At 43.5% G+C, this 12,997-nt stretch overlaps 1 protein-coding gene across 1 annotated transcript in view; it reads right to left on the bottom strand.

Annotated features, from left to right (window-relative positions):
- Positions 1-712: 712 nt before the first annotated feature.
- Positions 713-12,997, bottom strand: part of KCNK12 (potassium two pore domain channel subfamily K member 12) — a 28,901-nt gene continuing 16,616 nt past the window's right edge. The window contains exon 2 of the mRNA XM_030236020.2: positions 713-11,997. Coding sequence (XP_030091880.1) covers positions 11,102-11,997 — 896 coding nt within the window. The 3' untranslated portion in view covers positions 713-11,101. The remainder of the gene's footprint in view (positions 11,998-12,997) is intronic.

The raw sequence follows: 12,997 nt of genomic DNA, 5'->3' as shown, positions 1-12,997 counted from the left end.
TTGGGCAGTAACACCGAAATATAGTGGTGTAAAAAGGGTAATTATTGAAACAAAAGATTTCTGATTTTCTGTAATTATGAATATCTACCAGATTAGTAGGATTTTACCACCACACTCTATGGTGGAGAACTTTATGGCTGGAACTGTGAAGAATTTGAAACAGTCTGAAAATCTTCTTTGAAGCATGGGAGACCCTGAATAAATCCCATGGGAAGTAGACTCCCAGCATAGCAATTTTGGGGACACCCAACATGAGTGAAAGGAGTGCTGAACAGCTAAAAATTTCCCTCTCCCCTTCACTGCTGGGCCCAGCATAACTTTTGGTGGCCAACAACCCTTCCACCCTTATCCTTTCTGCTGGTAAAATGTTGTGTGGGCTTTGGTAGGCAGGGGTGCCACACCAGCCCTGGCAGGTTTTGTGTCTGGCTGGACACTGCAGCAGCCAGACTATGCCCAGCACCAGCTCTTCCTGGGGCTTGTTTTATTTAGCTGAGGAGATGGGGAGAGCAATAGGGAGGGTTAATAAACCAGAAAGGTTTGCCCTCTGGGTCCATGTAACCTGGCAGGATTAGCAAGCCTCCACATCTGGGGCAGTGACATTTCTCTGTTTGCAGCGTGATTGATCTTTTAAGTGCCTTTCTAGTCAATATCAAAATTCCCAAGATTTATATTAATGCCTTGGACAGATGGCTTCTATTGATTAGAATGGAAGTTGTGGAGAGGGGATATATTGAGAGTTCCTCATAACTGTTTACAGAGCAAACAGTTTCCATCTGCTCTCTATTTTACTGCAAAGCAAAGGATCACTCAGCTGCAGAATTTAACAGATGACCATGGGGTACATCAGAAGCACATCCCACCAGTTGTTATCCCTCCTGCCTCTGCTTGACCATACACAGTTTACCCAGCATCTAGGGACTTGTGGGGTCTCCACAGATGGCTCTGAGGTCTCCATACATTTCCAAGAGGGTCTCTCACCCAGGAGGTGCTTGTGCCTCACCTCCCACTCTCCATGCTCAGAAGAAAAGACAAGAGTACTCACACGCACATCCCAGGCAACGTTTTTTCTCCTGTTTATTTCAAAATTCTTTGTAGGAGCTTAACTGCAACATTCCAAAAGTCACCTGGAATTTGACATCCTCCCAGATGTAGAGAATTCATACTCCATCATGTTTCATGGCATTAAAAACACATAGGAATGCTCCCTGGACACCACCAGTGGGTTCTTCCACTGTCTCCTTAACCACCAGCTCTCCACATCCTCTGCCAATGCCTCTGCACTGCTCTGCAAAGCAGCTGCACCTCAGCTGCCTCTGACTCCTGGATCCATACCCATGTTTCTGTGAATGAAGGGGTGCCAAGCCCAAAATACCCATTTTTGTTCACAAACTGTATATAACGAACCAGCAGAAACGTGATCCGCCTTTGATTGGCTTGTTTATGGCTTTTAATCCTCTTCATTCAAAGATCTTACAGTGGAAAAATCCTGAGCTGACATCAAAAGTGGGACTGATTCATTAAGAGCACTCACAATTATGGTATGAGTTAGAGCCTAAGTTCCTGTCAGCCCAGGATTAAAGCATTTTTAAAACTGACACTTGTTTAAACAGATTTCAATCTTGAAATTTATTCCAGTTTAATGTTTTGCAAGGAAGTATTATCTGAAAGAGAGTAAAAATATATGTTTTTCCAATCAACAATTTACAGGAACTTATGTTTCTTCATTTCACCTCTTAACTTGGTAAACACAATCAAAATTGTGATGGAAAAATACATGCATCTCCTTTTGACTTCTAGCAGGCATTTAAGTCATTACATCTATTTAATTAGGCTTTTCACTACCAGCAGTTCAACCAAGTTACTCCAGATTCAAGCCACAGGAACACTTGCCTCTTAGACCCTACCATTCCTTTTGGTTTATTTAGGTAATCTTTGTGTGGTTTGGCTCTTTGGGAGTATGTTGAGTGATGTCAGGCACTGGGACCTGCTGCAGCTGTTTCTGGATGGCAAAATGTCCTTTTTTTCTGACCAGCACTCAGCTGAAATGTCTCATGGTTGTTAAAAATGTCCCTGGCTAATACCCATATATGTGACAGTAAATTGCTTGTGCAACATTTGCTGCCATCCTCTGATTTCAGTAGCAGGGATGTGAAATGTCCCTAACAGTGCAGAAACAGAAATTTGTTCCAAAAGTGCCATTTTGGTGCTGAAGCTGCTTGTAGGGCAATGTTCAGCACCCTAACCCACCATCTGGTTCTCTCCTGAACCCAAACTTCTCCCACTGCCATGAAAACATCTAGCTGCTGCAAACAGAGGCAGCTCTGCTCACTGCTTTTGCATGTGAGATCCTTACCACCACCATTCACGATTATTTTGCTTGTCTGAAATGCTGCTAATGGGTGTTCAGATTTTCTGTTTGGGTTTTTTTCCTCCTTTTTTTTTAAAAAAAAACATGAACAATTGAAGGTCAGCTGCCAAATGAACTGAATGATCAGTGCAGGAAAATTGAAAATTATAACATCTTGTGTGTAGGCTGTGAATAATGGGCAACACCCTTTTGATCATTAAAATAGAAAATGATCTCTCTGTTTTCCACTGTTTTTAGCCCATTAAGAAAGCAGGGATTAGAGCACATTGCTGATGATTTGCACCACTCTCCTGGCAGTACAATCCCTGGCTGCAGACCAGGGGCTGGCAGTGGGATGGATCCCACCCTGGTGGGGGCTTGGCTGCAGGAGGCAGCTGTGGTTTGCCATGACCTTTAGCTGCTCTCCAAAAACCACAGACACCCCAAAGCAGGAACATTCTGTCCATTTCTGCTGGGGGCTGCACCAGTATTCATGGTCTACGGGCATGCTTAAATTTGGGGATGGAGGCAAGCCCACCCCTGAAAGCTGTGCAGACCAAGGCATGTCCTCAGATACATTTTGCCCTGGAGCAGGCAGAAACCAAGGCTTTTTCCCAGAAGACACAGGTGCATTGAGCACTGGAAAAGAATGATAATTTTGAGACACATGCCTGAGCTTTGGGGTCCAATTGTATATTTTAGCACCTTACTTTCTGTTCAGAACACCACTTACTTTTGTTGATTCGCTGTACTGGTAAGAAAATTTTTCATGTTTTTACTGATAAAGATCTCTAAGCAAATATAGCCAGACTCAGTAACTGATTCATCTTGTAATATTTATATATGCTGTCATCATATGGAAAGTCTAAACAAATCTCTCTATCCATTTTATGAGGAGAGAAGCATCACAGTAGGATTGCTGCTGTGCCAGTGCAGAGACACTGAAAAGAGCAAACTGGAGTGCCCCAAACACGTCAGTTTTAGGAACAACCAAGGGTTCCAAGGTGGCCAGAACCAGGAACAGCCTAGCACAGGCTGCAGCACTTTTCTGTGCTTCTCAAGAGAGGCTCAATGCCACGTCCATTACCTTTTTTACTTTTTTAGTACTGGCAGACACCTCCTGTGGCTCAGCAAAGGGAACTGCCTGGATCCACCCAGCCAAGCTGCTTTAACCACCCCAGTGCCAACTCCCAGCCACCAAAGCAACTTCCAAAACAACACTGTTGTGTGTCAAGAGTCCATCCATCACCCTTGGCCCTGTAGCTGTGTGGCCTTTTTGGTAAAAGTGATTAGCAGCCAGCTGAGCCCTGTGATTTATGTTTCTTTGCTTGAACTGGAATTACACTAGCATGCCCTTGGTTTGCAATGGCCAATAGGTACATATATTTGGGTTTTGAAGGTTTAGACATGCAATTTTGTTTGCAGCAATCAGGCAGGCTCTGTTTCAGTCCCTCTAAAAGCTCTATTCACAGGAGCAAATGTTCAGCATAGGGCTTTTCCCAAATGGAACTTACCTACTTCTGACTTCAAGAATTTAAAACAAATTGGATAGAATGGGCAAATCAAATAGGCAAGACTTTTTACATGAAACTGAATCATTAGCAACCTTGACAGAATTCACGTCAAACAATTCTGTTGGTAGAACAAATACTCAGTTTGCTAATTCCAACCATGACATAATTTACAATCAGATTCTAGATTTTACAAAACAATTTTTAAAAGAAAAACATTCAGAAAAGTGACTAATTTTGGTGTGTCTGGGAGTATTTGCTAGTGTTCATATTTCAGCTATTTGAAATCAATGCAAAAAGGAAAGTCATACCAACCAGAAAACAGCACAGAACTGGTCGTTCCTTCTGGAATTCAATGCAGAAATGAGCAAATACCAAAACCAGGGGAATTAGCTCCAGAAGTAAAATTTTGAGGTTTGTAGTAAGAGATAGCAATGCCAGCTCAGCTAAAGATATCTACCAAGCTGTGCCCTTTCAAACAGAAACAAAATAAACAGGAATACTTTTCAACAAGTTATCTCAAAACTCGAGTAATTTAAATTGGCTGGAAATTTGGGATGAATATTTTTGCTGAGAATATCCAACAAAGTAGAATTCTAGTGAGTTAAAAATGGGTTTGTATATGTAGAATTTTAGCGTTTTTATTTTGTAAATAAACAACGTTTACACACACAAAAACCCCCCACAAACAATCCCCAAACCATTTTTTAGGTGTTGTGCTTTCAGATACTGAGGTTTTACAATAAAAATAGAACTGAATTCCTGCACTGCCTGTGCAGCCCATAGGTGATAGTATGAGCAAAAATTTCCTGGACATAATTTTACTTGCATGGAATAGGAAATTATACCCATTGAAAAAACCTGGTGTTTGATTTGCACATTGTCAGAAATAGCAGTAATTTTTTCATGTTGTTTATGCATGTTATTATAAAAGCATTAATCCCTCATTGACTCACTGGCTTTAAAAAGTACTCTTACAGTCTGCACAGTACAAAAGGAATATGGAGACTTCTTTGTATTCCTTAGGTTTGAAAAAGCATCACCTGCTGAAGGTCTGATCCTGAAAACACTTGGGATGTTGAGGATAGGATGTTGGGATGTTACACACTTTCAAACCCAGCTACATCCTCATGCCAAGTCTGGGCCTGGGAGCTGGCTGGGACACACCTGGGTGTGACACAGCCCTGGGACTAGGAGGACTTGGAGGCATGGAAATCTGCACCTCTGACACACCCAAACTGCTGATCATCACTGCAAGGGACCAGCACGGCTGCTTTCCCAGTAAAAGCTGGGCAACTGACTTCCTAACTTCAGTGCTGAATGAAGATGGTGACTTGAGTGTGGGCATTTCTCACCAAAGACCTCTCTCCCCGTTCCAGACGAGGTGGCTGAGCCCAGGATGCCCCAGGAGCTCCCTGGGGGGTGGCAGTGTCACAGCGCTGTGTGATGAGGAATAAACGCACGAGCGAGTGCAAAGCGAGTTTTGGTTTTCTGCTGCATTTCCTGGAGAGCACTTCTAAGCTTCTCCCTTTCCCCATGCTTTTCACTCCTGCTGTATTTTTTTACCCTCATGCTAAATTGCCAGACTTTTTTGGGTAATCTGCAATAAACTTTATCTGTATTTACTCCCTTTTCTTTTTTTCCAGGGAAGGATAAAACACAATATATTTGAAGGCTGCACATCTGCAGCCTCACTTCAAAGAGGGGCTTTAACTACACCACTCTACCACTTAAACTACACCACTCTGGATCCTTAGAGTTGAAAGTCTGGATTTGACCTTAGACCCCTTTTTGCCTATGCAAAATGTAAGGTAATTGCATTTTCTTTTGGAGGGTTTAAAGAGATAATTTAATTAAAGGGTGGATGTTACCCACTTAGCAAAAAAAGAGAGAAAGAAAAAAGGTATGTGTGTTTATTGGTAGCTGCATTCAGACTGTGGCCATGTAAACTAAAGTAGTTTCTTTTCCTCAGTGCCATTGCTACACAATGCATTTATAATGCATAATGAACCACTTACTGTGTTTGTGCTAACATGCATAGCCTTTGTGTCAAAGCTCAGTGGAATTGTCCATACTTTCCTTTATTTTCCACACTGTAGTGCTTCTTTTTTCCTAGCATCCATGAAAGCACAATTTGAGGTCAAATATGGACACACTCACAAAAAAAAAAAAAAATTTAAAATTGCATACTGGTTGTACAATGTGCAATGCACCCTTCATTATTTATTCTGTGTGAGTCAAGTAGTAATTTTTCTTAATTGAATTGATTATGTAACACAGCATTTATTGTATTATTTAAATGTAACACTGCAGACGTGTGTTGGTTTGCAAAGGCACATTAGTAATCCAATTAGAGCAGCAGCCATACCCACAGATTTGCTAGGCCAGCAATCAGCAAAGTATGATTTTGTTGAGATTAGCTCTGAACATTCACTGCAATGATTTGCCACTGAATATTTTTCAAGTTAAAGGCTAGAAAAATACTAAAATGTGAGAACGGTCTCATTGCTACAGCTAATTTCCATAGAGTCACAAATTCATCCCACACAGGCAATCAGGTTTATACTGAGCCCACATGCCTATATGGCTCTATGACCTCCACTGCTGCTAAAGTCTTTCAGCAGCAAGGCATGACTGAAATATGGGTAAATGGTCACAGTACACTCAAGTTTTCACCCACAGAAAGCTGGGGAGGAGAAAAGACTGAGGGCCAGGGCTGAAGCCATGCTGGGACAGCAGCACTACACCAACAGGGGCATTTCTGGGTAACCTGAGCATGGCACAGGGCACTCCCAGAGAGCTCTAGGGGCATTCCTGTCTTCCACCAGTAATTCTGGCTGCAATCAGAGCTGGTAAGTGCCTAAAGAGCCTTTGGATGCATTGCTGTGCAATGCTGCTTCTGCAGGGAGGCAAAGCACAGCCCTGTCCCTCAGACACTGCTTTCTGTGGCTGGGATTGCTCTGAACATCTACATGGTCTGAAGGACATCCTCTGCACTGCAAGGAAATAAAGAGCCATTGGAATTTTTTCAAAATGAGGACAGTGTTTGCAGATGGGAAGAAACCAATGAGAACCAGATGACATCTTGGTGTGACTCCAAACTTTGTCCAAGACACTCTCAGGGAGGACAGACCCCGAGAGGTCAATGGAGTGACTTGCCAAATGCTACAGGTTTCACAAGAAATTATTCTTTGTGACTGCTCTGTGCTGACCTCTGGGGTTGAGAGAAGATGTCACTTGAATTTGCTCATTGTTGCCCAACAATTTTCACCCAAGTTTTAATTTTCATCTGCAAGGTACGAGAGTAGATGCCAGGTGAGCACGGTATCTCCTTTGTCCAAGCAGCTCACACCACTGCTGTTCTCACTAGGGGCCAGCTCACAGAGAAGTCCTAACTCCTGCAGCCTTCTGCTGCCCCTGAATGCTCTTCCCTGGGCTCAGGCAGCAGAAGACCAATCTGGGGGACGGGGTCTGAGCTCAGGTCTGTGCTGCCTATAGGCTCAGCAGGCAGCTGGGATGTCTTGGTCTGTGCCAGTGAAGAGTTACTACTGCTGCTCTACAGGGTGGTGCAGAGGGGGGGTTGTACCAGGGAAGATGAACTCTTAAAATCTAAGTCAACTGCATTCTTTCAAGTTTACCCATAATTAAATTTGAAGGAAAAATACCCAACCCATTTCAAGAATGTAATACAGCTCCCAAGTTACCTGAAAAGAAAGTGCAATCTAGTGCAGTGTGCTTTCACTTTCCCACTCTGTTCCTCTCGTTTCCTTCTGATTTCTTGTGCTTCAGTCTGTGTCCAGGTATTGCTGGTATCTGCTTTGTCTGTGAAAATGAAATACCAGGAGGAATTGCACTTGGTGCAACTGATACAGGTGAGGGGGTAATTCACCAATGGAGCAGGCTGCCCTGGGGAATCCACAAACAACGAAAGAGGAGTTAGGTGGCCAAGCCTGGCAAGTTCAAAGAGGAGTTGTCATTAAAAAAAAAAAGCTAAAGGAACAGCACAACTGACTAGGAAAGACTGATCTCACACCTCCTATGTCCTCTTGGCTCGCGTTCTCATGCACAGGGTGATGGGTGCCCAGGTAGGGCTGGCAGGCTGAAGAGTAGAGATTTGGAGCTTGGTTTCCATGCATCCTTGAAAAATACTTCTGCTACTGAATATGAGGGAACTGTAAGGCCACCCTTCAGCAGATGCTTCCCAGTGAGACCCAGGTCAGTAACTGTGCTCTGACTCTCATAAACTGAGCTTTGCTGAGCCAGATGGGTTTGGGGATTTTTACAGGTGGTCCCTGTGGTTGACTTACGTCAGCATCTGGGGATATGAGACCTGCAAGCAACAGGGCCACTGGTAAATAACTGGGCAAGCACTTCCTCTGAGGCTAGAGAGAAGCAGAACGGAGATTATCAAGGACCTTGGGTGTAAGTAAACATTAGATCTAAGTGAACAGAGCAACAATCTGATGCTCAAATTCCTTGAAATGCCCAGCTCTAGGAGCTGGTCCAGCTTCCTCTGGAGTTAAGAGGAACTGCAAAGGGTCCTGCAAAGGCACCCTTGTGACTGATGGCACCAGAAAGACTTGGAAACATTTCAATCATGTTGCAGCAGACTGCGTGTCTGCCTTTGCATGGACTCAGAAAAAGTACAGAGGAGGTATGTACAATTTCCTATTACTTCATTGTATTTGCCAGGCTGGAATAAGTAGTTTGAAAACAATTCACAAATTTACAGTTTAAAGAGGATCCTAATCATGGTTATTATATTTATCCTTCAAAACAACTCGCTGAAAAAAAACCCCTTAATTTGCAAATTTGTTACCATCAAAATAAGAGTTCTTGAGCTCACAGAATGTTGATACATTTGAGCATGCTTTTATGAGCAAAATAATAAACAGGTAACTCTGCTGTGGCTAGGGGCCCTATCAGTTCAAATTCCTAAATCCTAATTCCTAGAGCCTGTCTGCCCTGATTTATGTAATAGTTCTAATGAGCAATAGTCCCCATGATGACAAATGCACCAAGATACAACCTTAGGAGAGGTTGGGCTGCAAAAAAAGAGCAGGGTCCCATTCACACTTTTAATAAACAAACACATAAATCATCACAGTAAGAGATTTACCCGTGGGGATAATCCCGAGGGGAAATAACAAATTTTCATTTTTTTGGTTCCTTGCCTGTGCTGTTTCCCTTGCAGCTCTGGAAGGCATCTGCCTGAACTGGGTCTTCCAGCAGTCAGAGCTTTTTCCAGACCTGTCCCTGTACATCCTGCCTAAATTTATCCTTCAGTGGCCTTCAAAAGGAGCCCCAAGCACCTCTTCCTGCCTCCTTAAAGAGGAGGAGTGCACAGACAGGAAGGCACTCAGACAGATGGACCTTGAGGAGTCTCTCTACCACCAAGAAAGCTCCTGCCTCTTGAGTACAGCCCCTGCCACACCACAGAACCTTAAGTGTGAGTCTGTGCCAGCTGGAAACACATTACTATCATCACTGCTTGTTTCTGGCCAAACACATCTTGATAAAAGCTGTGACATTTACAGTGTGATACAGACCCATGTGTGATGGTTCATCTGCAGCTCTGATTTCATCAGGAAAAAAGATACATTCACTGCCACAATTCAGCTGGCAGGCTCAGGTGTGCAAAACCTCAAATTTCAAGTTGGTTTTCCAAGGGTAAATTCCAAAACATTTTTCACTGCTACAAATTTAAAAGAAAGCAAAAATTATGGCTGCTCCAAACCCATGAAAAACAAAGTAAATAAAGTAAAATATCTATATAAAACTTCATGGAAATATTTTCAAACATTTCTAATATTCCTAGTTTTTGTTCATCAGCTTGTTCAATTTATTCAGTGCCAACGTACTACTCGTGGTCTTGACTACAATTTTCCAGTAAGTTTCCAAGAGAAGGCTTCTCAGAATATGAGCTTAAGTTTTATTCTTGCTTGGAATCAGCAGAAGCCTTTGTTGTTATTCTTCACAGTGTAGTAGAGAGAATTTAGAGAAATGATCCAGAGCAGTGCATGCATTTTTGAAAGAGGTTTGCAGCAAATCCTCTGCACCCACTTGTCATGCTAAACTACACACTCTAGACCATGTCTGCTTTTGGCTCTTCAGTGGTTTGGGCTAGCACAGATTTAATATGGCTTAAGATGGTAGCAGCAACAGCCAAAGGCCAATTTATGACTTGGTATCAACATTTTGGGGGCAGCCAGCTTCTGGGGGAACTCCAAAGCAATGCTCTTCTTCTGTACAAGCTGCACAGTCAGATTTGTGGGAAACAAGTACAGGGTTGGGGCCCTCAGAGAATTGCAAGGAGATGATTTGCATGAATCTCTGCAACAACACTGCAGAAGATGCAAATTTAGGACAGCAGAGAGCCTGCATTCATTTTAGTGACTTCTTTCAATGAGAAAGTAAGGAGGTAAGCATTTTTGAGGTGATGCAAACATTTGACACCAGAGGTGCATACCAGCTTCTCTGGCATTAAACAAAGCCAGTTCTGAGGATGACAACTGCCTGTTTTCTGTTATCCAGTAGGTAGGAAAGTTCTGCACACTTTAACATGGTCCTTGATAATCCCCTGACTTTTAAGAGTTAGGTGGTCTTTCAGACAAGCTGGGCTAAGCCCCATCATTTGTAGGAGGGGAATTCAGCCCATTCCATCCTCTGCCACTGAAGCCAGTGGGATTACTGAGGTGAAGCCCATCCACCCTAAAGCTGGTGTGATGGCAGTCACCTACATGTATGTCCTACAGAGGCCTGCTATGAGGAATTGCTGAAGAGCATCGAGTACAAGGCTCAGGACCAGATCCAGACTTCAGCAAACTGGGAGATACTGGTTAGCCAGAACTTACCAACCCCATGTTTGAATCTGGAGCTCAACTTGCCCACTTTCTGCCTTTTAACACAGAGTTTGGGTTCAGGCGCTGTTCTGGAGAAGAACATGTTGGTTTTGACACCATCCTAGCCATGCACACCATCCTTCTGTAATTGCACCAGATTCTGCATCAAAGACATCCAAGTCTTATTAAAAACCCCCTTAGGGGAAAACTGTAACATAATGGTAAAGATCTCACTGCATATTAGAGAAAACTTATAAAACCCCCAGAAAGTAAAATGCCAAACACCCAGTGAATACCAAGGCTGTCTCTGAAATGTAAAACTTTCCAGTAGCTTACAGTGGTAATTCCACCCTAACCGCCATCTTATTTTTATTTCAGAAACCAACGGGATTCCAAGAACTCTACCTAGAATCACTTGTTTCTGCCAAGCGGTTGTTCATGATGGCCAGAGCCCCCACCCCCGCAGAGAAACCGTTCTGTCTCGTGTTGATACAGACGTTCCTGGGGTAGCCATTGGCTGTCTCGGACAGCTGCTTCTGCAGGATGGCCAGGGAGACTTTGCTGGACGCCGTCAGCTCCCTCATGGAGATCATCTCCCCGGAGAGCCTCCTGCCCTCGGTGTCACTGTCGTACTGCCCGTCAGCGTCCCTGGCGACGTTGTGGCGGCGCAGGCGGGCTCCCGGGGTGATGGCGTTGCGACGGCTGAGGCGGGTACTGGATTTATGGCACTTTGGGCAACATCTGCATTCGAATTTTTTCAACACCCAGTTCAAAATTTGTTTGATTACGATTGAGATGACATTAAAAAGGGAGTATATGCAACATACTCCCATTAATATAAACATGAAGTTCCCGAATCTGTATAATCCCTGATGCTGGTAGACAGCGTTTTGGTTGCTTACCAAATCTCCAAAGCCGATGGTGCTGAAGGTGACAAAGCAATAATACAAGGAGTCAACGTAGTTCCATCCTTCCACTGCCGTGTACATGGCGGAGGCGCAGCAGGAAATGGCGATAGCAAAAATTCCCAGGATCAGCATCACGTGGTAAACGGACGGCTTCCAGCCCACGAGGCTGCCCACCCCGGACACGGCCGGCCCCTTTCGGAAGTTGGGAGGCAGGAGACCACTCCTTCGCAGCTGCCTCTCATAGCACGCCTTCATGATGAATGCCAGGAGGGAGATGATGCGCTCCAGGAAGAGGTTGAAGAAGAGGATGGTCCCGGCACACCCAAAAAGGCCGTAAACAATGAGGAACACTTTTCCAGCCACGGTTGCTGGCGTGGTCATTCCAAAACCTACGGTGTGGAGATGGGAAATGTTAGTAACACAGGTTTTTGTGATAAGCTCGTGATACATGTTCCTTAACAAGGCTCCCGTCTCACTGGGCAAAAGGAGTGCTAAGGCAGCTTAGGCCAACACAAAACTGAGTTTGGTGAGGAGGGAAGAAGGCACCAAAAGTTCAACGAGATGACTAAAACTCAAAAGTGAGCAAAAAAATCCTTGCAAGATGAAAGGATTATCATCTGTATTAACAGAGCAACACCACTTGAAATGCAGGTGGAAGACTCACTGAGCCCAAACCTTTTCAGGGTGGAATGAAGTGAAGAGGCCATTTCCCTGCTCCCACATGTGTCAGCCACCACAACCTGATGGAAAATTTAAGCTCTCTGCTCACATGCTGTAACCCAGGGTAACATTTTTGTTATAGGGGTCTGATTATACCATTCCCACTGAGAAGATGGAAGTTTTCAGGTTGTATAAGAGGAAAAAAACCCCAAACCACCTCCCAAATATTGAATACTGTTTTAAAAAGAACAGCACTTTTAAGTCTTTTCCAAATCCCAGCTGTGTCTAGCCCACCTGGTATCATCACAGAGGGAAGGAAAAGCCATCACGCCACAGAGCTGCCTGGCAGACAGACTGGGGGCACTGGAAACTTACAGATGGATAATTACAGCAGGGAAAAACACTGCTGCACAGTTGAACAGAAAAATCAAAGTGTACAAACTCTGGGAAGATCCAGCAACAATATTAATTCAACTCTTCTTCGTATGAATTACTTATTGTAATATTACTTATTTTAACATTACTCATACATGAAGTTTTATAAGTAAGCAGTAATGCTTTGTAGCTAACAGATGGTTAAATAACAGCAAAAGTGAACTAAATTTGCATGCAAATAAATACAGTAAGTTTACTCCATGTAATTTGCTGATACCAATTATCTTATGAAAAAGATTACCTACATTTCACATCCTATCTCAAGAAGAATCTTCTGAAACTCAGTTCTCCAGG

This window comes from Serinus canaria, chromosome 3 (assembly GCF_022539315.1).
Source record: "Serinus canaria isolate serCan28SL12 chromosome 3, serCan2020, whole genome shotgun sequence".
Taxonomy (NCBI): domain Eukaryota; kingdom Metazoa; phylum Chordata; class Aves; order Passeriformes; family Fringillidae; genus Serinus; species Serinus canaria.
This window is presented reverse-complemented; position numbering and strand designations above follow the sequence as displayed.